General features: G+C 40.4%; 1 protein-coding gene across 3 annotated transcripts in view; it reads left to right on the top strand.

Moving 5' to 3' along the window:
* The window catches only part of zgc:172282 (leucine-rich repeat and fibronectin type III domain-containing protein 1-like protein), a 273,026-nt gene that overhangs the window by 251,699 nt on the left and 4,886 nt on the right, over positions 1 to 16,441 (top strand). For all 3 annotated transcript variants that reach the window (XM_015951654.3, XM_054742727.2, XM_054742728.2), the window contains one exon: positions 8,803 to 9,449. In XM_015951654.3, the coding sequence (XP_015807140.1) occupies positions 8,803 to 9,449 (647 nt within the window). The remainder of the gene's footprint in view (positions 1 to 8,802; positions 9,450 to 16,441) is intronic.

The following is a 16,441-nucleotide window of genomic DNA, read 5'->3' as shown; positions in this document are numbered from 1 at the left end:
GCTGTCAGTCAAGCTAGCTAAATGCAGACAGCATGAAAATGTCAGGCTCAGGGAAACACACAGATGTGAGTATTTATATATATATCCTCACTGGCAACGGAAATGTCAGCCCATCCTCAGAATGGGCACACACACTCATAAACACACAGACGACTCAGCAGTGCAGCACCTCTCGTCACTGCTGTTCTAACAGGTGTCTCTAATGAACCTGCCATTGTTTTTGTCTAAGACAAGACAATTATTAAATACTAACAGAGGAGCTGCCATGAATGGAACACATGCCTTTTGATTCACAGGCCAGTGATTTGTGCCAGTTCAATATTTTCTGTGCTGTAAAAACGATCCAAACTACTTTATTAAAGGGCTTTACAAAAACAATTGGCAGTAAATTATAATGTAATACAGAAAATGACATGTGTGGCATTTAAAACGTCAAAGAAAGTATTTGGCTTTTCTATAAGGTCACTATTTCCTGCATATTGTTCTTAATCAACAATAACTGTGAGCTGAAAATACTGGCCAGGTGGAACTTGAACTATGTAAGTTGGGTTACACTCATGATGGGTGTATTAGGTGTCCTTGACGTGACCCATGTGGTAACTAAAATGTATTTGTTGAAATGAAGATACAAATTAGACAGTTTTGAGCCATCCCGTGTGAACAAAATCAAGGTCTGAACCGATTACAGTGAGCCAAAAGTGTTCAGAGATGAAATGATTACCATAGATGTTCGGTATTCAGAATGATACACGGGCTAACAGATTGCTCTGTGTCACAGGCCATGGGGAGAATGTGTTGCTCCCCAGTTCTGAGTGTCCACTGTGTATTCTCATTTGGCTCTCAGTGTAGATTATGAATAGTCTGTTGATTCCAGGGTGGAGTTTGTATTAATCATTTACCACCAGGGCTGGACAAAACTGTTAAATGCAAGGAATGGAGAACGAGTTAGTAAATGATACCAGCATTTAGATACAGTACACATACAGCACCTGTAATGTAAACATGTACATAAAAGCATTGTTATAAATAATGTATGTTAAGACTTAAGATTTCATGAAAACTAAAAATGGTAAATGGCCTGTGTTTGATATAGCGCCTTCTGGAGTCCTGGAACCCCCCAAGGCAAGGCACAGTGTACTGCCTAGGGGTGGGGTTTACAGATAAGATGTGAATTTAGTTTTTGTTACACATAACTTTAGGAATACGCTGGTTAGGGCTAGGGTAAGGGTTAGGCATAGTGGACTCACTAAAATGAATGGAAGTCAATACAAAGTCCTAACCTGGGTACAAATACGAGCATGTATGTGTGTGTGTGTGTGTGTGTGTGTGTGTGTGTGTGTGTGTGTGTGTGTGTGTGTGTGTGTGTGTGTGTGTGTGTGTGTGTGTGTGTGTGTGTGTGTGTGTGTGTGTGTGTGTGTGTGTGTGTGTGCACGTGTGTGTGTGTGTGTCCAACCATCTAGCATGATTGTGAAACCATTTCTGCCTGGCCCAGCGATCTCTCTCCTTTTTGTGACTCATGACACATATACACAAGACTCAGAACTCCCTGCATTGGTTAATTATTGATTTGTTAGAAATGTTGCATCATGATTCAACCACCCATGAGAGTTTGAAGAGATAAAGCAAACAGCTGATTGGAAGATAACACCATATGGTGACTTTAATAGATGTAATTGAGGTTACTAAGACAGAGTGTGCCATTGGTTAATTGGTTACATTAGGCTTGTGATTGACTCTTATGATGTTCTATGTGGAGAATAAGAAAACTATTCATATTTAGGACAAATAAAAATAAACTGCAGCACTTACATGGAATCATTCATCTAAAAGTCAACTTTGGTGAAGTGTAACTAGTTGTAGTGAGTTGGTAGTGATATTTTATATTTAATAAAACTACTTTTCATCCACTTCCTCTCACCCTTTAATGTCTGAGTTAACATGCAACTGCCTTTAGGCTAACCCTGAGGACAGTGGATGTTTCCTGGTATATTCCACTTTTTTTAAAACATTTGACTAAGAGGAAGAGGAACAAGGAAGAGGATTTTGAAGCAGGTTTTCATCCAATTTCCACACAATTAGAGGCATCATTGTATTTACAGTCAGTGGTGATCATTAACAAAAACTGTTTGTATAGGGCAATCTGGTTCACTGATTTCAGTCTCATGCAGTCTGGTTCAGTGGCGATATAATTGATATTGAGGACCTGAAATCTGCTCAGGAGCGGTGAGCTGTGAAGCGTAGACTGTGACTGGACTTCTAACAGATATACATGTAACAGTGGGATGTTAGGTGCATGCCAAACACTGAATATTCAGTTCCAATGTTAATTTAGGGCTTTTCAAAGCTTTAAAAATGAAAGAAAAGTCATGATCAAAGCTATCCCTTGTGTGCTTTCTGTCATTAATTTTACACACCTTGACGTTGATTCAGTGTGTCTGTCTTTATCGCCTTGTTCTTAGCATTAAGTTCAGAAAGCAAATATAACTAATAATATTCTGGCTCAAAGATTCAGAAGAGAGATCTTTTCACTCTTTTTGCATTAGAACAGAGTATCTGCCTCCATCTGTAGATGAGCTTGGGTAACAAACAGAAAAGACAGGAAAAACCGGAGGAAACGTTTGTGAGCTTCAGAGCCTAAAGGAGTGCAACACGTGTTTAATCAATACATTTGCAGTGGTCTCTAGTGGGAATGAATGCCATGTAAGCCATTCTCAGTGACGGGTTTACCGGTGCACCGTTTCTCGGAGCTAAAAGTTACCCACATCACAGCTGAACTCCAGACGGCAGGTTTTGGAGTCTTATTTCCTGATATTTGGACATCTCACCCCAGATTGGATAGCAGCAATGCAATTCTGCAACTGACTTGTAACTTGGATGTTTGATTTCAACTAACAACACAAGCCTGGAGAAACGTATGTCCTCACTGGGACAAAGACACACTGTCACATCACCCCCGTTCTAGCCAGGCTGCACTGGCTCCCAGTGAGCTACAGGGTGAAATAAAAAATTATTATATTTACTTAAAAATTTGTCCATAACATGGCTCCTGGTTATCTAGCAGAATTCCTCAATTTGTAAGCTCCATCTAGGTCTCTCCACTCAGCTGAACAAATCTTGCTGTGTGTTCCAAAGATGAAGTACAAGACTTGTGGTGAGCGCTCACGCAGCTCCAAAGCTTTGGAATAGCTTGCCACTCTCGGTTTGTTTGAAATCTTACACACCCCGAAAAATTTAACACTTTTTGCAAAATGAGTTATTTACGCAAACATGACTTGGTTTTGCTTTAGAAGCATGCTACACACCTTGTTTAAATGTGAACAAATTGCACCAGCACAGAGAAATGCTGGTTGACGATGCAGAATAAAGTACAAATGTACCTTTGCTGGAGAGCTGTGATCTAGTTAGATTGCATCACTTTTCACCAATTTGGGTCTCTGTCATAGAAGGTTGGATTCATTTGGATTTCAGTTCAAACTTAACTTAACCTGTGCTTTTATTGCAAAATAAATAAAATACCATTTTATACGTTTGTGTCCATGCAGATTTTGTAGATGTTAACGTTAGATCAAATCAGAGAAGTCTTAAATTATTCAAGTATTATGTGACAAATGTCTCCTGAATAAAATATAAATATAAAAAAAAAGGTTTTCTTTAAACTGTTTTTTGAAGATTAACACAAATTCCATCAAAGCATCTCCATCAGTTTTGTTTTAAAACATTATTAGTCAATTTTTCAGGAAATCAATGATTGAAGCTCATAACTTCAAAACTATTGATTATGTCATGATTTACTTTTTTAAAGCAGCTCTATATTTACTGTGAAATTCAGCGCTGAATATGATATTGTCACAAATATTAACACTTGCACTTTCTGTTTCCATGGCAGTTTAATTATAATCTGCCACGACACTTACATAATGCATTTCGTGTTACTGTTCTCCTAAGGACACCTTTCTACGCTTCAATTTGAATCATGAAACACCGCATGTTTTATTTTATTTCTTCTATTACGGCAAAACTAAAAAGAGTTGTAATGAGGTTTAAAGACCTCTTTACCATCATTTTCCTTAAAGCTGCACTGTGTAATTTCCAGAGAACGCTGCAGAGAGCACACCATGTGGCCGTTAGAAGATCTGCAGTCAGTAAAATCTGCACTCTTGTGAAATTCAAGCCTTTGAATTATTTACCAATTTTTTTCACCTATTTATTTATTTATTTTTATTATTTACTATCACCTTAAATGCAAGTAGCATACAAAGATGTGCTGGGAGTTAAGTAGGGGACAGCATTGGAGAACCAGGGGATTTTGGCGGTTGATCATGGAAAACTGTTCCAGGGAAAGTTGAATTGCCCTCAGTGCTTAGTACCAGGCATGATGGACAGCTGTGCAGGCCGCTTGTGTTGCATGACTCTGGGCAGAACTAGGAGGATATGATGACATAACTGCAGTGATCCAGGCTGGAATTATCAGCCTATATGGCCGATTCTGATTACCTGAACTCGGCCAGAACCAGAACGAGTGGCCTGAGTCAGAAGTAAAGAACCAGGAATGAATTGCTGACAGGATTGGTGTTCAAATGCATGTTTCTTAGTTAACTTAGTGCCTAACTGAAAGAGACACAACCTCCTTGTGAATGTGCATACATCACTGCACACACTCTCACAGAGTGGCACTAGCCTGAACCCATCCATCCATCCATCCATCCATTTTCAACCCTGGCCAGCTGAGAGACATAGTCTCTCCAGCATGTCCTGGGTCTTGCCATGGGTCTCCTCTCAGTTGGACATGCCCAGAAAACCTCAACAGGTAGGCGTCCCGGAGGCGATCTGACCAGACGCCCAAGCCACCTCAACTGGCTCCTTTCTATCTGGCCTGAACCCCTTTAAAATAAATGTAATCGCTACTTCTACCCAAAATCATGGCAAAACGTGTTAGATTCAATTATTTGGTCAGGAGATGAAAACAATAAAAAAATGGATACTCAACTTAATGCAGCTTTAGGTTCAACCAACTTTCTTTGATTTAGTTTGTTGCACTGAAGAAAGTGAAAAAACAAAGCAACGGGATGTCATGTTCTTCAAGTACAAAGACGTTTTGAAAAGTCTGTTTGTGCTCTTCTTTTATGTTTGCGTTCTCTTTTGGGAAAGCCCAACCTAGATGTGCTATCACATCAAGTGATTGCCCTAAGCAAGACGCAACGACTGTTCAGGTTCTCTGATTCCTATCAGGAATGCAGTCCAGGGATGCGTTCACGTCACTTCACAGTCGTACAAGGTCACACACACACACACACACACACACACACACACACACACACACACACACACACACACACACACAGAGTGAGAAAAAGCAAACATTGCTTTCTGCCAAGTTAAACTTCCTGGTGAAATATCCCTGCCATCAATAAACCTGGCCCTGAGAATGAGCCAGCCAGCACCATACTGCCCACAGGCTTTCACAAACACAGAGTACATAAACACAAATCCACACACTGGCATTTATTCTATGATTTATTTCAGTGTTGTATTGTAAAACCTGTCAGTCTGTTTCTCATAGAGGTGGGACTATGTCTATGGATGAGGATGGGGAGAGCAGTGAGCAAGATTTACGGTACTTGGAGGAACAAATGAACGAGGCAGCAGGGAAATATGAGTTAGATAAAATGGAGCAATGACATACGGGTGTTTGACAATTCCCTGAGATGTACTGAACTTAAGACCCCCCGAGGAAGTGCAGATTAAAGGAGAGCAAAGACAAAAGTTAAACACGCAGAAACCATAGCTTCTCTGCATCGGGGTGATTATTTTCTGAGTATTCTACCAGGAAACTTGCAGAAACGGGATCTGCAGCATTTACTTTCTGACAGGAAGAGGAACAGGTTAAATGTGAGAGGAACTGGGATTGTTTAATCAAAGACTGATGCTTTCTGCAATCGTCAGGGATAGATTTGTGTAAGTGTTTATCTGATCACAGAATCATGAATTTCAGCTCTGCGGGGAAATAAAACCAGTCAGGTGACAGTTGTGCCTCAAGCAGCACTGTGTGGAAACATATAATGATAGAGTGTGTGTCAGTGCAGCAGCTTTCATTATTTAACACACAGCAGAATTCAAAGAAGCACTCAAGGCACCCGAGGTCTTGAGATTTTTATTTTTATTTTACATCGTTGCATGCCTTGTCAAGGTGATTGGTGGTAATGTAGAGATGAACTGACAACGGCACAGCTCAGTTTGGCATGGGTAAAAGGAGGTAATATGTAACTATCAAAGGGACAGGGAGTTTCAGGGTTACCTGTATTATTTTTTTTCAATCCCAGTCAATATTTCAAACTAAAGACGCCAGTGGAAGAGAGCTAACTGATCTTGGAAAAAGGAGAACAGAAGTCCAGTGGCGTTGTTTCTAATGAAAATGTGTGGTGGGGGCTACACAATAAAGCCCTATAGTCCCTGATTTGCTAATTGGTGTGTTACGTGGGTCATCATTAACTGCAATGTAAAGGGCTTTCAGTGGTCTGGAAGAATAGAAATGACAACAGGTGTGAAGCTCTTTTATCTTTTAAAGTTATTTAAACTTGTCCAATCAACAAAATCTTGCTCATTTACCTGTAATCAAACAGAATAAATCTGCTCATGTTAAGTCACAGATTCCCTGAATGATATTTTGGCTGCATATTTATGCAGACCAAGTTGACATGGAAGGCTGAAAACCCACCAAATGTCACTACTAAACCCCTAAACATCTAAACCCCTAGTGTCTCTACTCTCTGCTAAATTGAATACTTTGTGAAATAAATGTAGGACTACTATGCAACATTTTCATACTTTTAAATCATTTTCTTGAACCAGTAAGTGCTAAAACGACGCTTTACAGGGTTAATGAAAATTCACTCAGACCCCACCACCCCCTTTGGCCAGAATACCACGCTTTCAACTTCAGAGTGTCCAGATCAGTCTATAGCAAAGTGGAGCTGGCATGTTAGCCCTGCGGTCTGCTTCCAGCATGCTTCCTGCATATTTTTCTGCATAGGGCGACGGTGCCACAGGAGTTTAGTGCTCACCCTGTAATCTGAAGGTTGCAGGTTCGAGCCTTGCTCAGTTTGCCGCTGTTGTTGTGTCCTTGGGCAAGACACCAGGTCGGAAGGACCGGTGGTTCCTGTGCTCGGCAGCCTTGCCTCTGTCAGTGTGCCCCAGGGCAGCTGTGGCTACATCGTAGCTCATCCCCGCCAGTGTGTGAATGTGTGTGTGAATGGGTGAATGACTGATTGTGTTGTAAAGCACCTTGGGGGTTCCGGGACCCTAGAAAGTGCTACATCAAATACAGGCCATTTACCATGTTTTAAATCATGAACACAGTTATTTTGTTGCATTTAGTGATTAACCGCTCCTGTAGAAACTAATAAAGGCTGAGGAGACATATCAGGTGTTAGATTAAAGATGAATGCACAACGAGGAGAGAATTCCACTTTCAGCTTTATGACTGTCAATTAATGATGGACTCTAGCAAGCTAAAACTACTGTGTGTTTAATAACACAACTTTTAACGTGTGATAAAGACCTTTAAATTAATTCTTTTTTTTGTTTTGTTTATCCAATGCACTATAAAAAGAAAGGACATTTTGCCATTGGGTGTATGTTCAAACTAAATATTTTACAAATGCTGGTTTCATTCGCTATTAAGAAAAATGCTTAATGCACAAAGGTTAGGAGAAATATTTGCCTTCATTCCAACATAAATGCTGCACAAATTTAAAACATCACAACTAAAAAGTCTGAATTTTTTTTTGACATCTCCATCAACAAATTGTACTTTTCTCATCCAAACTCTAGATGTAAATCTAAATGCGACGCCCAGCCCATGTGAGGCTCTTCACTTCAAGTGCTGTCTGTATTTTCACAGAGATTAGCCACAACATCAAAACCAAGATTCAATTGTGAAAGCAGGATCTCTGACTCATCATGGACATAGTGGGCGTCCTGTAGTGTCTGGTATCACAACATTAGCCACTTTTTCTTTTGACCCTGTTGACTGTAGACCGGACTTACAGTTTACTCTCCAAAAAAGAACAGTCAGATTGATATTTGGAAAGTGTGGACTCCTGCTGGCTACCTCAGGCTCATTGTCATATTTTTGAGTCTTTTCGCATGAGATTTTGTCAGGCCTACTTTTGTCCTGCCGGAGGAGGTACTCCGTGTCGGGTAGTGCTGCTGCCATATGGGGCTGTGATTGATCTTTACAATTGTTTAGGTAGGCAGCAAATGTCAAAGCAGCGTCCACGTGAATGCAAGGCTGCAGGTTTTCTCAGCACAATGTTACATTATACCACACTGAGCAGTGTTTACCTGTCAGCACGTCTAAATGTGGCTCTGTATTTGATAAAGCTAACAGAGTAACATCATAATAAAATGTTGGAACCAGTGTGTTGTATACAAATATGTCTGTGAGAGGGTTACAGTGTGTCTGCTTATCAGTCAAGGAGGATTACTGAGTTGCTGCAAGGCATTAGTCCCCAACAAGTCAGGCATAACATTTAGATGTAAGTGCTTTCCAGCAAAGGTTGCTTCTTCCCTGTTATATTCATCTAATTCAGGTGCTTAAATGCCCAAAATAAAGAGTATATGTCTAATTTATGCCACAGTAGTGTGTGTGAGTGTGGACTTAACAAATGTCCATGTCACAGAGCACGTTTGTGTTCATTATGTCTTAAAGAATCACTGGATATGTCAAACTGTTTCTCTATCTGTATGTATTTATGAAATTCATACAGATTTTTCTTTTCTTTTTCTTTTTGTCTTCATCAGGATGATCCCATCCAGCAGCAATGACTTCCTGGTTCGGGACCTTGCCGCTGGACGCAGCTACGAATTGTGTGTCCTGGCCGTTTTTGATGATGTCATCACGTCGCTGACTGCAACACGTCCTTTGGGATGTCTGTCTTTTACGACGGACACAGAGTTCAGCCAGTGTCAGGCTCTCCACAGCCACTTCTTGGGTGGAACTATGATCATCATCATTGGAGGGATTATTGTTGCTTCGGTGCTTGTTTTTATCATCATTTTGATGATTCGGTACAAGGTCTACAGCCACCAAGGCGCCGGCCACGGAAAAGCTGCTATTGCGGCTGCAGCACCAAGACCACAGAGCAATGGGCAAGGAGGCAGTCAGGGCCAAGTCCTCCCTCGTTCTGCCTCAAAGATGACAGACAATCAGGATGAACAGGTGCTTTTGCCATCTAGGGCAATGTCACCTAGCAACCCTGTAAAAGACACAGTGGCATTGGTCGAGGAGGAGAGCCCTGGACAGTGTGTCATGGCAAAGACTGACTCCTTGTCTAATGAGGAACTGCTTTCACCAACCAAGACCCGCTTCTCTTCCAGGGTAGCCATTGAGATGAAAATCAGACCATCATCTGTCGCCAAAGAGCCCTCGTCTCCCAAGGAACCAGCAGGTAGTGGAGGGAGGGGGTGGGGGGAACAAATTAGACATAAGCCAGGCAGCAATGTGTGCAAGGGACAGAAAAGTAGTTGACAGAAAAAGAGCGGGTGGGGGCATACAAATAAGGGACAGAAAGAAAGCAACGTCAAACAGAAAAAGATGTAGGATGACAAAAGACAATGTGCAATGAGAGTGTGAAATTGAGCGAGATAATAATGGAGGAAAGAATAGTAAGAAATTTCATGAGTGTGAAAGAGAATGAAAAGGAGAGATGTCGTCTTTGTGCTCTTACAATATATTAAGAGACAGAAGGTGAAAATCTAACTGCAATTATCCAAAGTTTTGTTTAATATCCGTATGACTCAGATTAAAAAAAAACTTACGTTTACAATGTGAAGAAAACCTTTTTCTGCTAGTTAGGTTTAGTTTCTGCTTTTGTCCATTACAAACTCTCATTTCTTAATTCAAGCTCTTCAAATCGGTGAGAAGTTTTTCCTGAAAACTAATTGACTTTAGGTACAATGTTTAGGAGCTTAAATCACTGTTCAGATGATCTCGGAGGTGTTAGAATTAAATGTGCTGATGTAAGATGACAATTGAACCCAAAGCGTGGGCCATTTTAATCCCAGCTAAAACCCCAATATCCTACTGTTTAGCTCCAAAGTGGCATTTTTATAACTATCATTTTCTCTATAAAATAAAGCTTAACCACAAAAGTCTGCATGTTTTCCACAGACATCAGAAATGTTTTGCAAAAACAAAGTCATCTGGGTTCAAGGCACCATTGTGATAAAGAAGCGCTTCAGGATTCTTCTAGAACTGATGTTTTGCAGAATCTACCTCAGTGTTTATAATTTATCGTTGACCAACCTAAAATCCACATGTAGCTGCAAGCATTGAGTAGTTTGCATAGCTTTAGGCCAGGCAACAGGAGTTCTCTTGAGACCATGCACATGCAACTTTTATGATAACCTGGCTATTTTACAAAGTGCTAACCCAAGGCACCTACTTCACTTAGAAGCTTAGACGAAAACCCTCAGCATTTAAGTAGCCAGAAAACCAAAGTGAACATGTCAGTTAGAAGGATTCTTTAGAATGTTAATGCTCAAGGGAGGAGAAGCAATCCTTACTTTCAGTTTAGTAATAACTCCAGTTTCTGGAAAGCAGGAATTTACTCCAAAGTTAAAGAAAAAAACTAACTGTGATTGATCATTTTATTTGTATATCATGCATTTGATAGACAAATTGCCCCAAAAAATTTATGTTTTTAGTTGCTGGTTTTTTTCGTTTGATACTACTCTTTATGGTAACCCATTCATTTTGAAATTGAAACATCTGGACCTCAGTGGAATTCTGTCTACTTGAAGCTATAATTTCACCTGAAATGCTACGCTATTGTCTGAAACAAGTAGACTTCCCCCATTCTTCCACGCAGGTAATTTTTAAATCAGCATGTGTGTCCATGAACAATCAAAAGTCCAACTACAGCACCATCCCTACCGCAAACAATCCACCAAATTCCATCTATTGGCCTCGATATTGCAGCTACCTACTTACATGCAGACACCTTTGTCGTTCACCAGAGGTGTGGACTCGAGTCACATGACTTGGACTCAAGTCAGACCCGAGTCATTATTTTAATGACTTCTGACTTGACTTGATAAAATCTATAAAGACTTATGTCTCGACTCGGACTTGAACACCAATGACTTGCGACTTGAATCGGCTTGCATCTGTTGACTTGATGAGGACTTGAGCATATTTAATATTTTAGCACAAAAGTGGCACAACATGGACACAAATCTGGGTTTGATTTTGTACCGCTAAATGCAGCAGCACTTTGTTTATAATCTGTCTCAGTTCTGTTTGTTTGAGCAAATAAACGAAGCTTTAAGAAGCTTTATTTCTGGAATTTATTTATTATCATTGTCATTAAATTGAAGTTGGACAGATGACTTGATTATGACTTGAAAATTCAAAGTTAAGGACTTGGTCTTGACTTGGACTTCCACATCATTGGCTTTGGGCTCAACTTGCCTTGGACTTGACTCGAGACTTGACTGGAAAGACTTGTGACTCACTTGTGACTTGCAAAGCTGTGACTTGGTCACACCTCTGCTGTTAACAACCATAAAACAAGACCACGAGGTTGATCAAAGCTTTTTCTATCTAATTTCTGAGACCATTACATTAATCCAGTACTAAGTCTCTCCAGATGATTTACTTACATATTTGAAAAACCTAATAACATAACACATTTTTCTTCTAGGATTTGGAAATGTCCTACGGGTGTGCAAAGGCAATAATCTGTATATAAAAACAAGAATAAGAATACCTTTATTTGTCCCTCAGTGAGGAAATTGCATTATTGCAACAGCGCAAGTACAGTGGAATAGCAGCAGCACACAAACGATGTCACACTAGAGTACACAAGAGTAAAATACTGAACTGTAAGTTGAGATAATTGTTCCACATAACAGCGATAGTGTAAATTTTTTATTTCTTGAAAGGTGCTGACAGTTGTGGTATGTTACAACTGTATACGCTGCATATAGGAGTGTCCATTATAGAGTCTGACTGCCTCAGGAAGGGAAGACCTAAACTATCTCTCCCAAAGCTGGACCAGCCTGCCACTGAAGCTGCTATCCAGAGCAGACATGGCGTCGTCTATCACAGTACAGAGGAGACGATGCAATATATTGTAGCCATACATTCTTTTCCATTATTAAGACTGAATTTAATTGGAACATTTAGAACAGACACTTCCGTGAGTCAGCCAGTGTTGCTGTGAGATCTTGTTCTTTCAGAGTGAAACCAGTAAAAACTGCTGCCGCCTAGCAGTCAGAGTTTGATATGCACGACACAAATAGACAGCTTTTGAATACCGATTCAGTTTCACAACATGAAATATCCTGATGTTTCAGAGTAACGATATTTTCTTACATCTCTAACATGTAAAGAAGGCCATGCTGATTTAGTGGCCCGAAGAGGACAAAGCATGTCTCGGCTAGCAGAAGCGAACTATTTGGGTTATTTGTGGAGATAAACTCTAAATGTTGCATTTTTTACCCAAGAAAAAAGGAGCAAATGAAGGCAGTGGATGAGTTGCATTGCTGTTAGCAAATCAGAGACATGATGTTCAAGTTTTATGAATGTTGATGAGTAAATTCCAAATTGCTTTCCACCCTGCAAGACAGAATAGAATAGACTTTATTGATCCCACAGTGGGGGATTCACTCGTTAAGGCAGCACATACAGGTACATACAAAATACAGGTAAATGTCTTTTATTTTTCTATTTCTTTACCAAATTCTTTTTCCTGAAACAGGAACACCAGAGGTTTTTTTTTCTTTTTTCAAGCAGAAAGACTCACGAGGCATTCATTCATAACAGACAGACACCACTGCAGATTTATTGAAATAACTAGTTTGTCCATCGTAAAGAAACTTATTAATGAATGCTGTTTTTGTGAACGAACTGCATGCAGTAGAGCAGGATGGGTTTGGTCGATGATAGAAAACACTTTTTGACAAAGTTACTGGCGATTCATGACTGGAAACTTTAAACAGACAGACACAGAAAGTGAAACGAGAAAAAAAACATCAATAAAATCTTTACTAAAGTGATGAGTGACCTTGGATGGAGCATCCAGGATGAATGATGAAAACATGCTCCTCTGACATTCAATTCAATTCAATTCAATTCAATTCAAGTTTATTTATATAGCGCCAAATCACGACAAGAGTCGTCTCAAGGCACTTCACATAATAAACATTCCAATTCACAGTTCATTAAGCCAATCAGAAATAATGCTTCCTATATAAGGAACCCAGCAAATTGCATCAAGTCACTGACTAGTGTCAGTGACTATACAGCAATCCTCATAATAAGCAAGCATAAAGCAACAGTGGAGAGGAAAACTCCCTTTTAACAGGAAGAAACCTCCAGAGGATCCTGGCTCAGTATAAGCAGCCATCCTCCACGACTCACTGGGGACATGAAGAGATTCAGACCCGGGGTTCCTGCTGTTGCCAAAAATGAGCTCCAAAAAACCAAGAATCACAGCGAGACCATGCGTTTGATGAAACTGTAACGTGGGTTATGGCTTGTAATGTGTTTTTCTGAAAAGACATTACAGTAAAAAGTATTCTGCACAGTTTTCATAATCTCCCTCATTAGTATGCAGCATATTGAAGTAGCACTGTTTTATGTAACACAGTCTTTGCTGGGAAAGATAAAACTTTCTGTTTTTAAATTTAATTCAAACTTCTGAGGTGACCTTACATGCTGCTTTAAATGCTAAATAGTGTTCCACTGATCTAAATTCAGAAGAGCATGTGAAATGCATTTCCAGATTTATCTTTTCCATATTAACCCCAGCCCCAGTGTTCTACCCCTTCAACACTAATCCACTCAGGAAAAGCAGGGTTTTATTGGAATGAATAAATGGAGACACTTTTTCACACGAGTGGCTTAGACAGCTGAGTTGAAATACTTTATCGGCTGTTGATAATGTCATTCAATTGCCCTTTGTGAATGGGCTGAAACGAGGTGTTATTGAGCCTCGTGGTGATAGCGGCCAGGGAACAAGAGATATGAGCAGCATTAAGAGGCTTAGCCAGCAGGTTCAGGGAAAGGTTGCTCTCTTATGAACTTTGAATTCTCTAAGTTTTTACATCTCAATTAAATCTGCTCCACACCGCTCAGGTCACAATCAGTGATTTCTGTACACTAAAAGAGGCTTAAAATACAAATCTCACGTTTTCTTTGCTCTGATTTACGGGTGTTTGTATTGAGTATAGCTCGGTTTGACACTGGAGGCCACAAGGGAGTTAAAATAAAAAGATGAACAGGAGAACGTTGATCAGAGCAATTACATTTAACACATTCTCACACCCTAAGCGTCGGAAACAAACGCTTGGTCAGCCACCCTCCACGTCAGACCCCAGACGCCAAAAGTGCCCTTTTTCGTTATTTATGTGCGAAAAGGGTTTTTTCCTTTTTGTAACTGCAGATCCCAATGCAGCGTAAAACTGACGTGATTAGATATCCGCTGATGTGGCACAGAACCAGCTCATTTAACCGCACCTAAACCTTAACGTTTCACTATTTATAACCTTCCCCTCACCCTCATCCTAACCTTAACCCTCTTGCTACCTAAAACGTTACTCTCACTGCGATCAAGCGTTTGTTTCCCATGAATTCTGACTGTGACAGTCAGAGTCTTACTGTGAATTTTCATATTTGCCGCCCAAGGGGAACGTTAGAACATACCATCTGGCGAGGGGGAGGTTACACATACCCTCTACTTTTAACCTCCACCTTGGTAGTTGAAACCTCCCCCTCGCGTTGGCTCGGTCCAAACTCGACCAATCACGAGGCGGCTCCCGCCGTTCACTTCATAGAGCCAGCTTTTAGAGCGATCGACACATCACCAACGTGTTCGCTGGCAAGATGGTTAAGGTTAGGATAGGGGTGAGGGGAAGGTTAAATAAGAGGATAGGGTTAAGGTGAGGTACAATGAGCTTGTTTGGTGCCCTGGCTGCGGACATCCCATCGCGCCAGTGTAACGCTGCATTGGGATGCAACGGTAGCGGACATCCCATCGCTTCAGTTTTACACTGCATTGGGATCTGCAGTCAAATAAGGGGAAAACCCATTTTCGCACATAAGTAACGAAAAAGGGCACTTTTGGCGTCAGGGGTCTGACGTGGAGGGTGGCTGACCAAGCGTTTGTTTTTGACGCGCTGGGAGTGAGAAAGTGTTGTTTAATGAGAGAATTTTTGCAGTTTTAAACCAAAAACAGTCTTTAATATACTCCATCACCGGGGTGCCACCATATGCTCCAACTCAGACATTACCCCAATAGACTTAATTAACAGTTTTAGACTCAAGAATGCCTTAAATATCTGAACGATGACACTCAAGGAGCTCCCAAATAGCACACAGTCTGATGTTTTCTCCTGAGACAAACACAAAGAAAGAGGAAAGCCACCATTGGTCTTCCATGTTGTGTGTTTCTGTCCTCTGATTTGGGATCATTTGTACTCAGGGGCAACCTGCAGCGAAGAACAAACCTCGATTCTGTCCTCTCTCTCTGTGCGCGTGTAGAAAAAACTGTTGGGGTTGCTCTAGGCGTAGCCGTGTCTGTGATGTTTCACCGACTGCTGCATTGCAGAAAGAGACAACATTGATCTGATCGGAGAGAAAGCCGCAGCTCTTCTGAGCCTGGAGGACAAAGTGTGACCAAACATGAAAAACAAACCATTTAATTATCATTCTGTAAACTTTCTTTTTGTTGTTTCTGTGTATCAATTTAAACTGTTGTTTTGCAAGAACAAGTGACTTTTTTTTTAAAAGGCATGTTGAGCAACAACGCCTCGTGGCTATGGGTGTCTCTAAAGATAAAAATGAGACAAAACCCACTTTCATTCCCCTGGATCAAACCAATAGTGATTAAGTGAGGAAGCACTAACTTAGATGCTCATTTTTGCTGTTGCACCAAAACACCACTGGATTTTAAACCGTGGTAATTCATCTACTAGTTATTTTGTCCGTTTCATTTGGAGCGCTGACAATTTCTGCAACATGCCTGGTCTCATTTTTAACCTGCAAACCCTGCGTTGGCTTTTTACACTGAAATGTCCATAGAGTTGTTTTCATTGAGATCTGGCTTCAAAAACATATTTTAAATATTATTATTACTACTACTATTGTTATTACTTATGAAAAAATATTACTTTTTTATTTTGAACTACTTAATGTTAAGAAAAGCCATCAGAGGGTTAAAACACAAACTTTCTCTTTGCCAAAGGCCCATTTAGCTGTTTAGCTGCATGGACGCTCAGAAATGATTGCTGCTTGTTTTGTGTCTAAGGTGTCTAATTATTATGTAGACATGCAAACAGGTGTCACTGTGAAATTGTAATGGAGGGAAGAGAAAACAACAAGAAAAAGGCTGCTGTTTCAATGCAAGAACAATGTTTTTTTCTGCCTTTTTTACCT

Source organism: Nothobranchius furzeri, chromosome 13, assembly GCF_043380555.1.
Source record: "Nothobranchius furzeri strain GRZ-AD chromosome 13, NfurGRZ-RIMD1, whole genome shotgun sequence".
NCBI lineage: Eukaryota > Metazoa > Chordata > Actinopteri > Cyprinodontiformes > Nothobranchiidae > Nothobranchius > Nothobranchius furzeri.
Note: the sequence above shows the minus strand (reverse complement) of the source record. Positions and strands in the feature narration are given on the sequence as shown.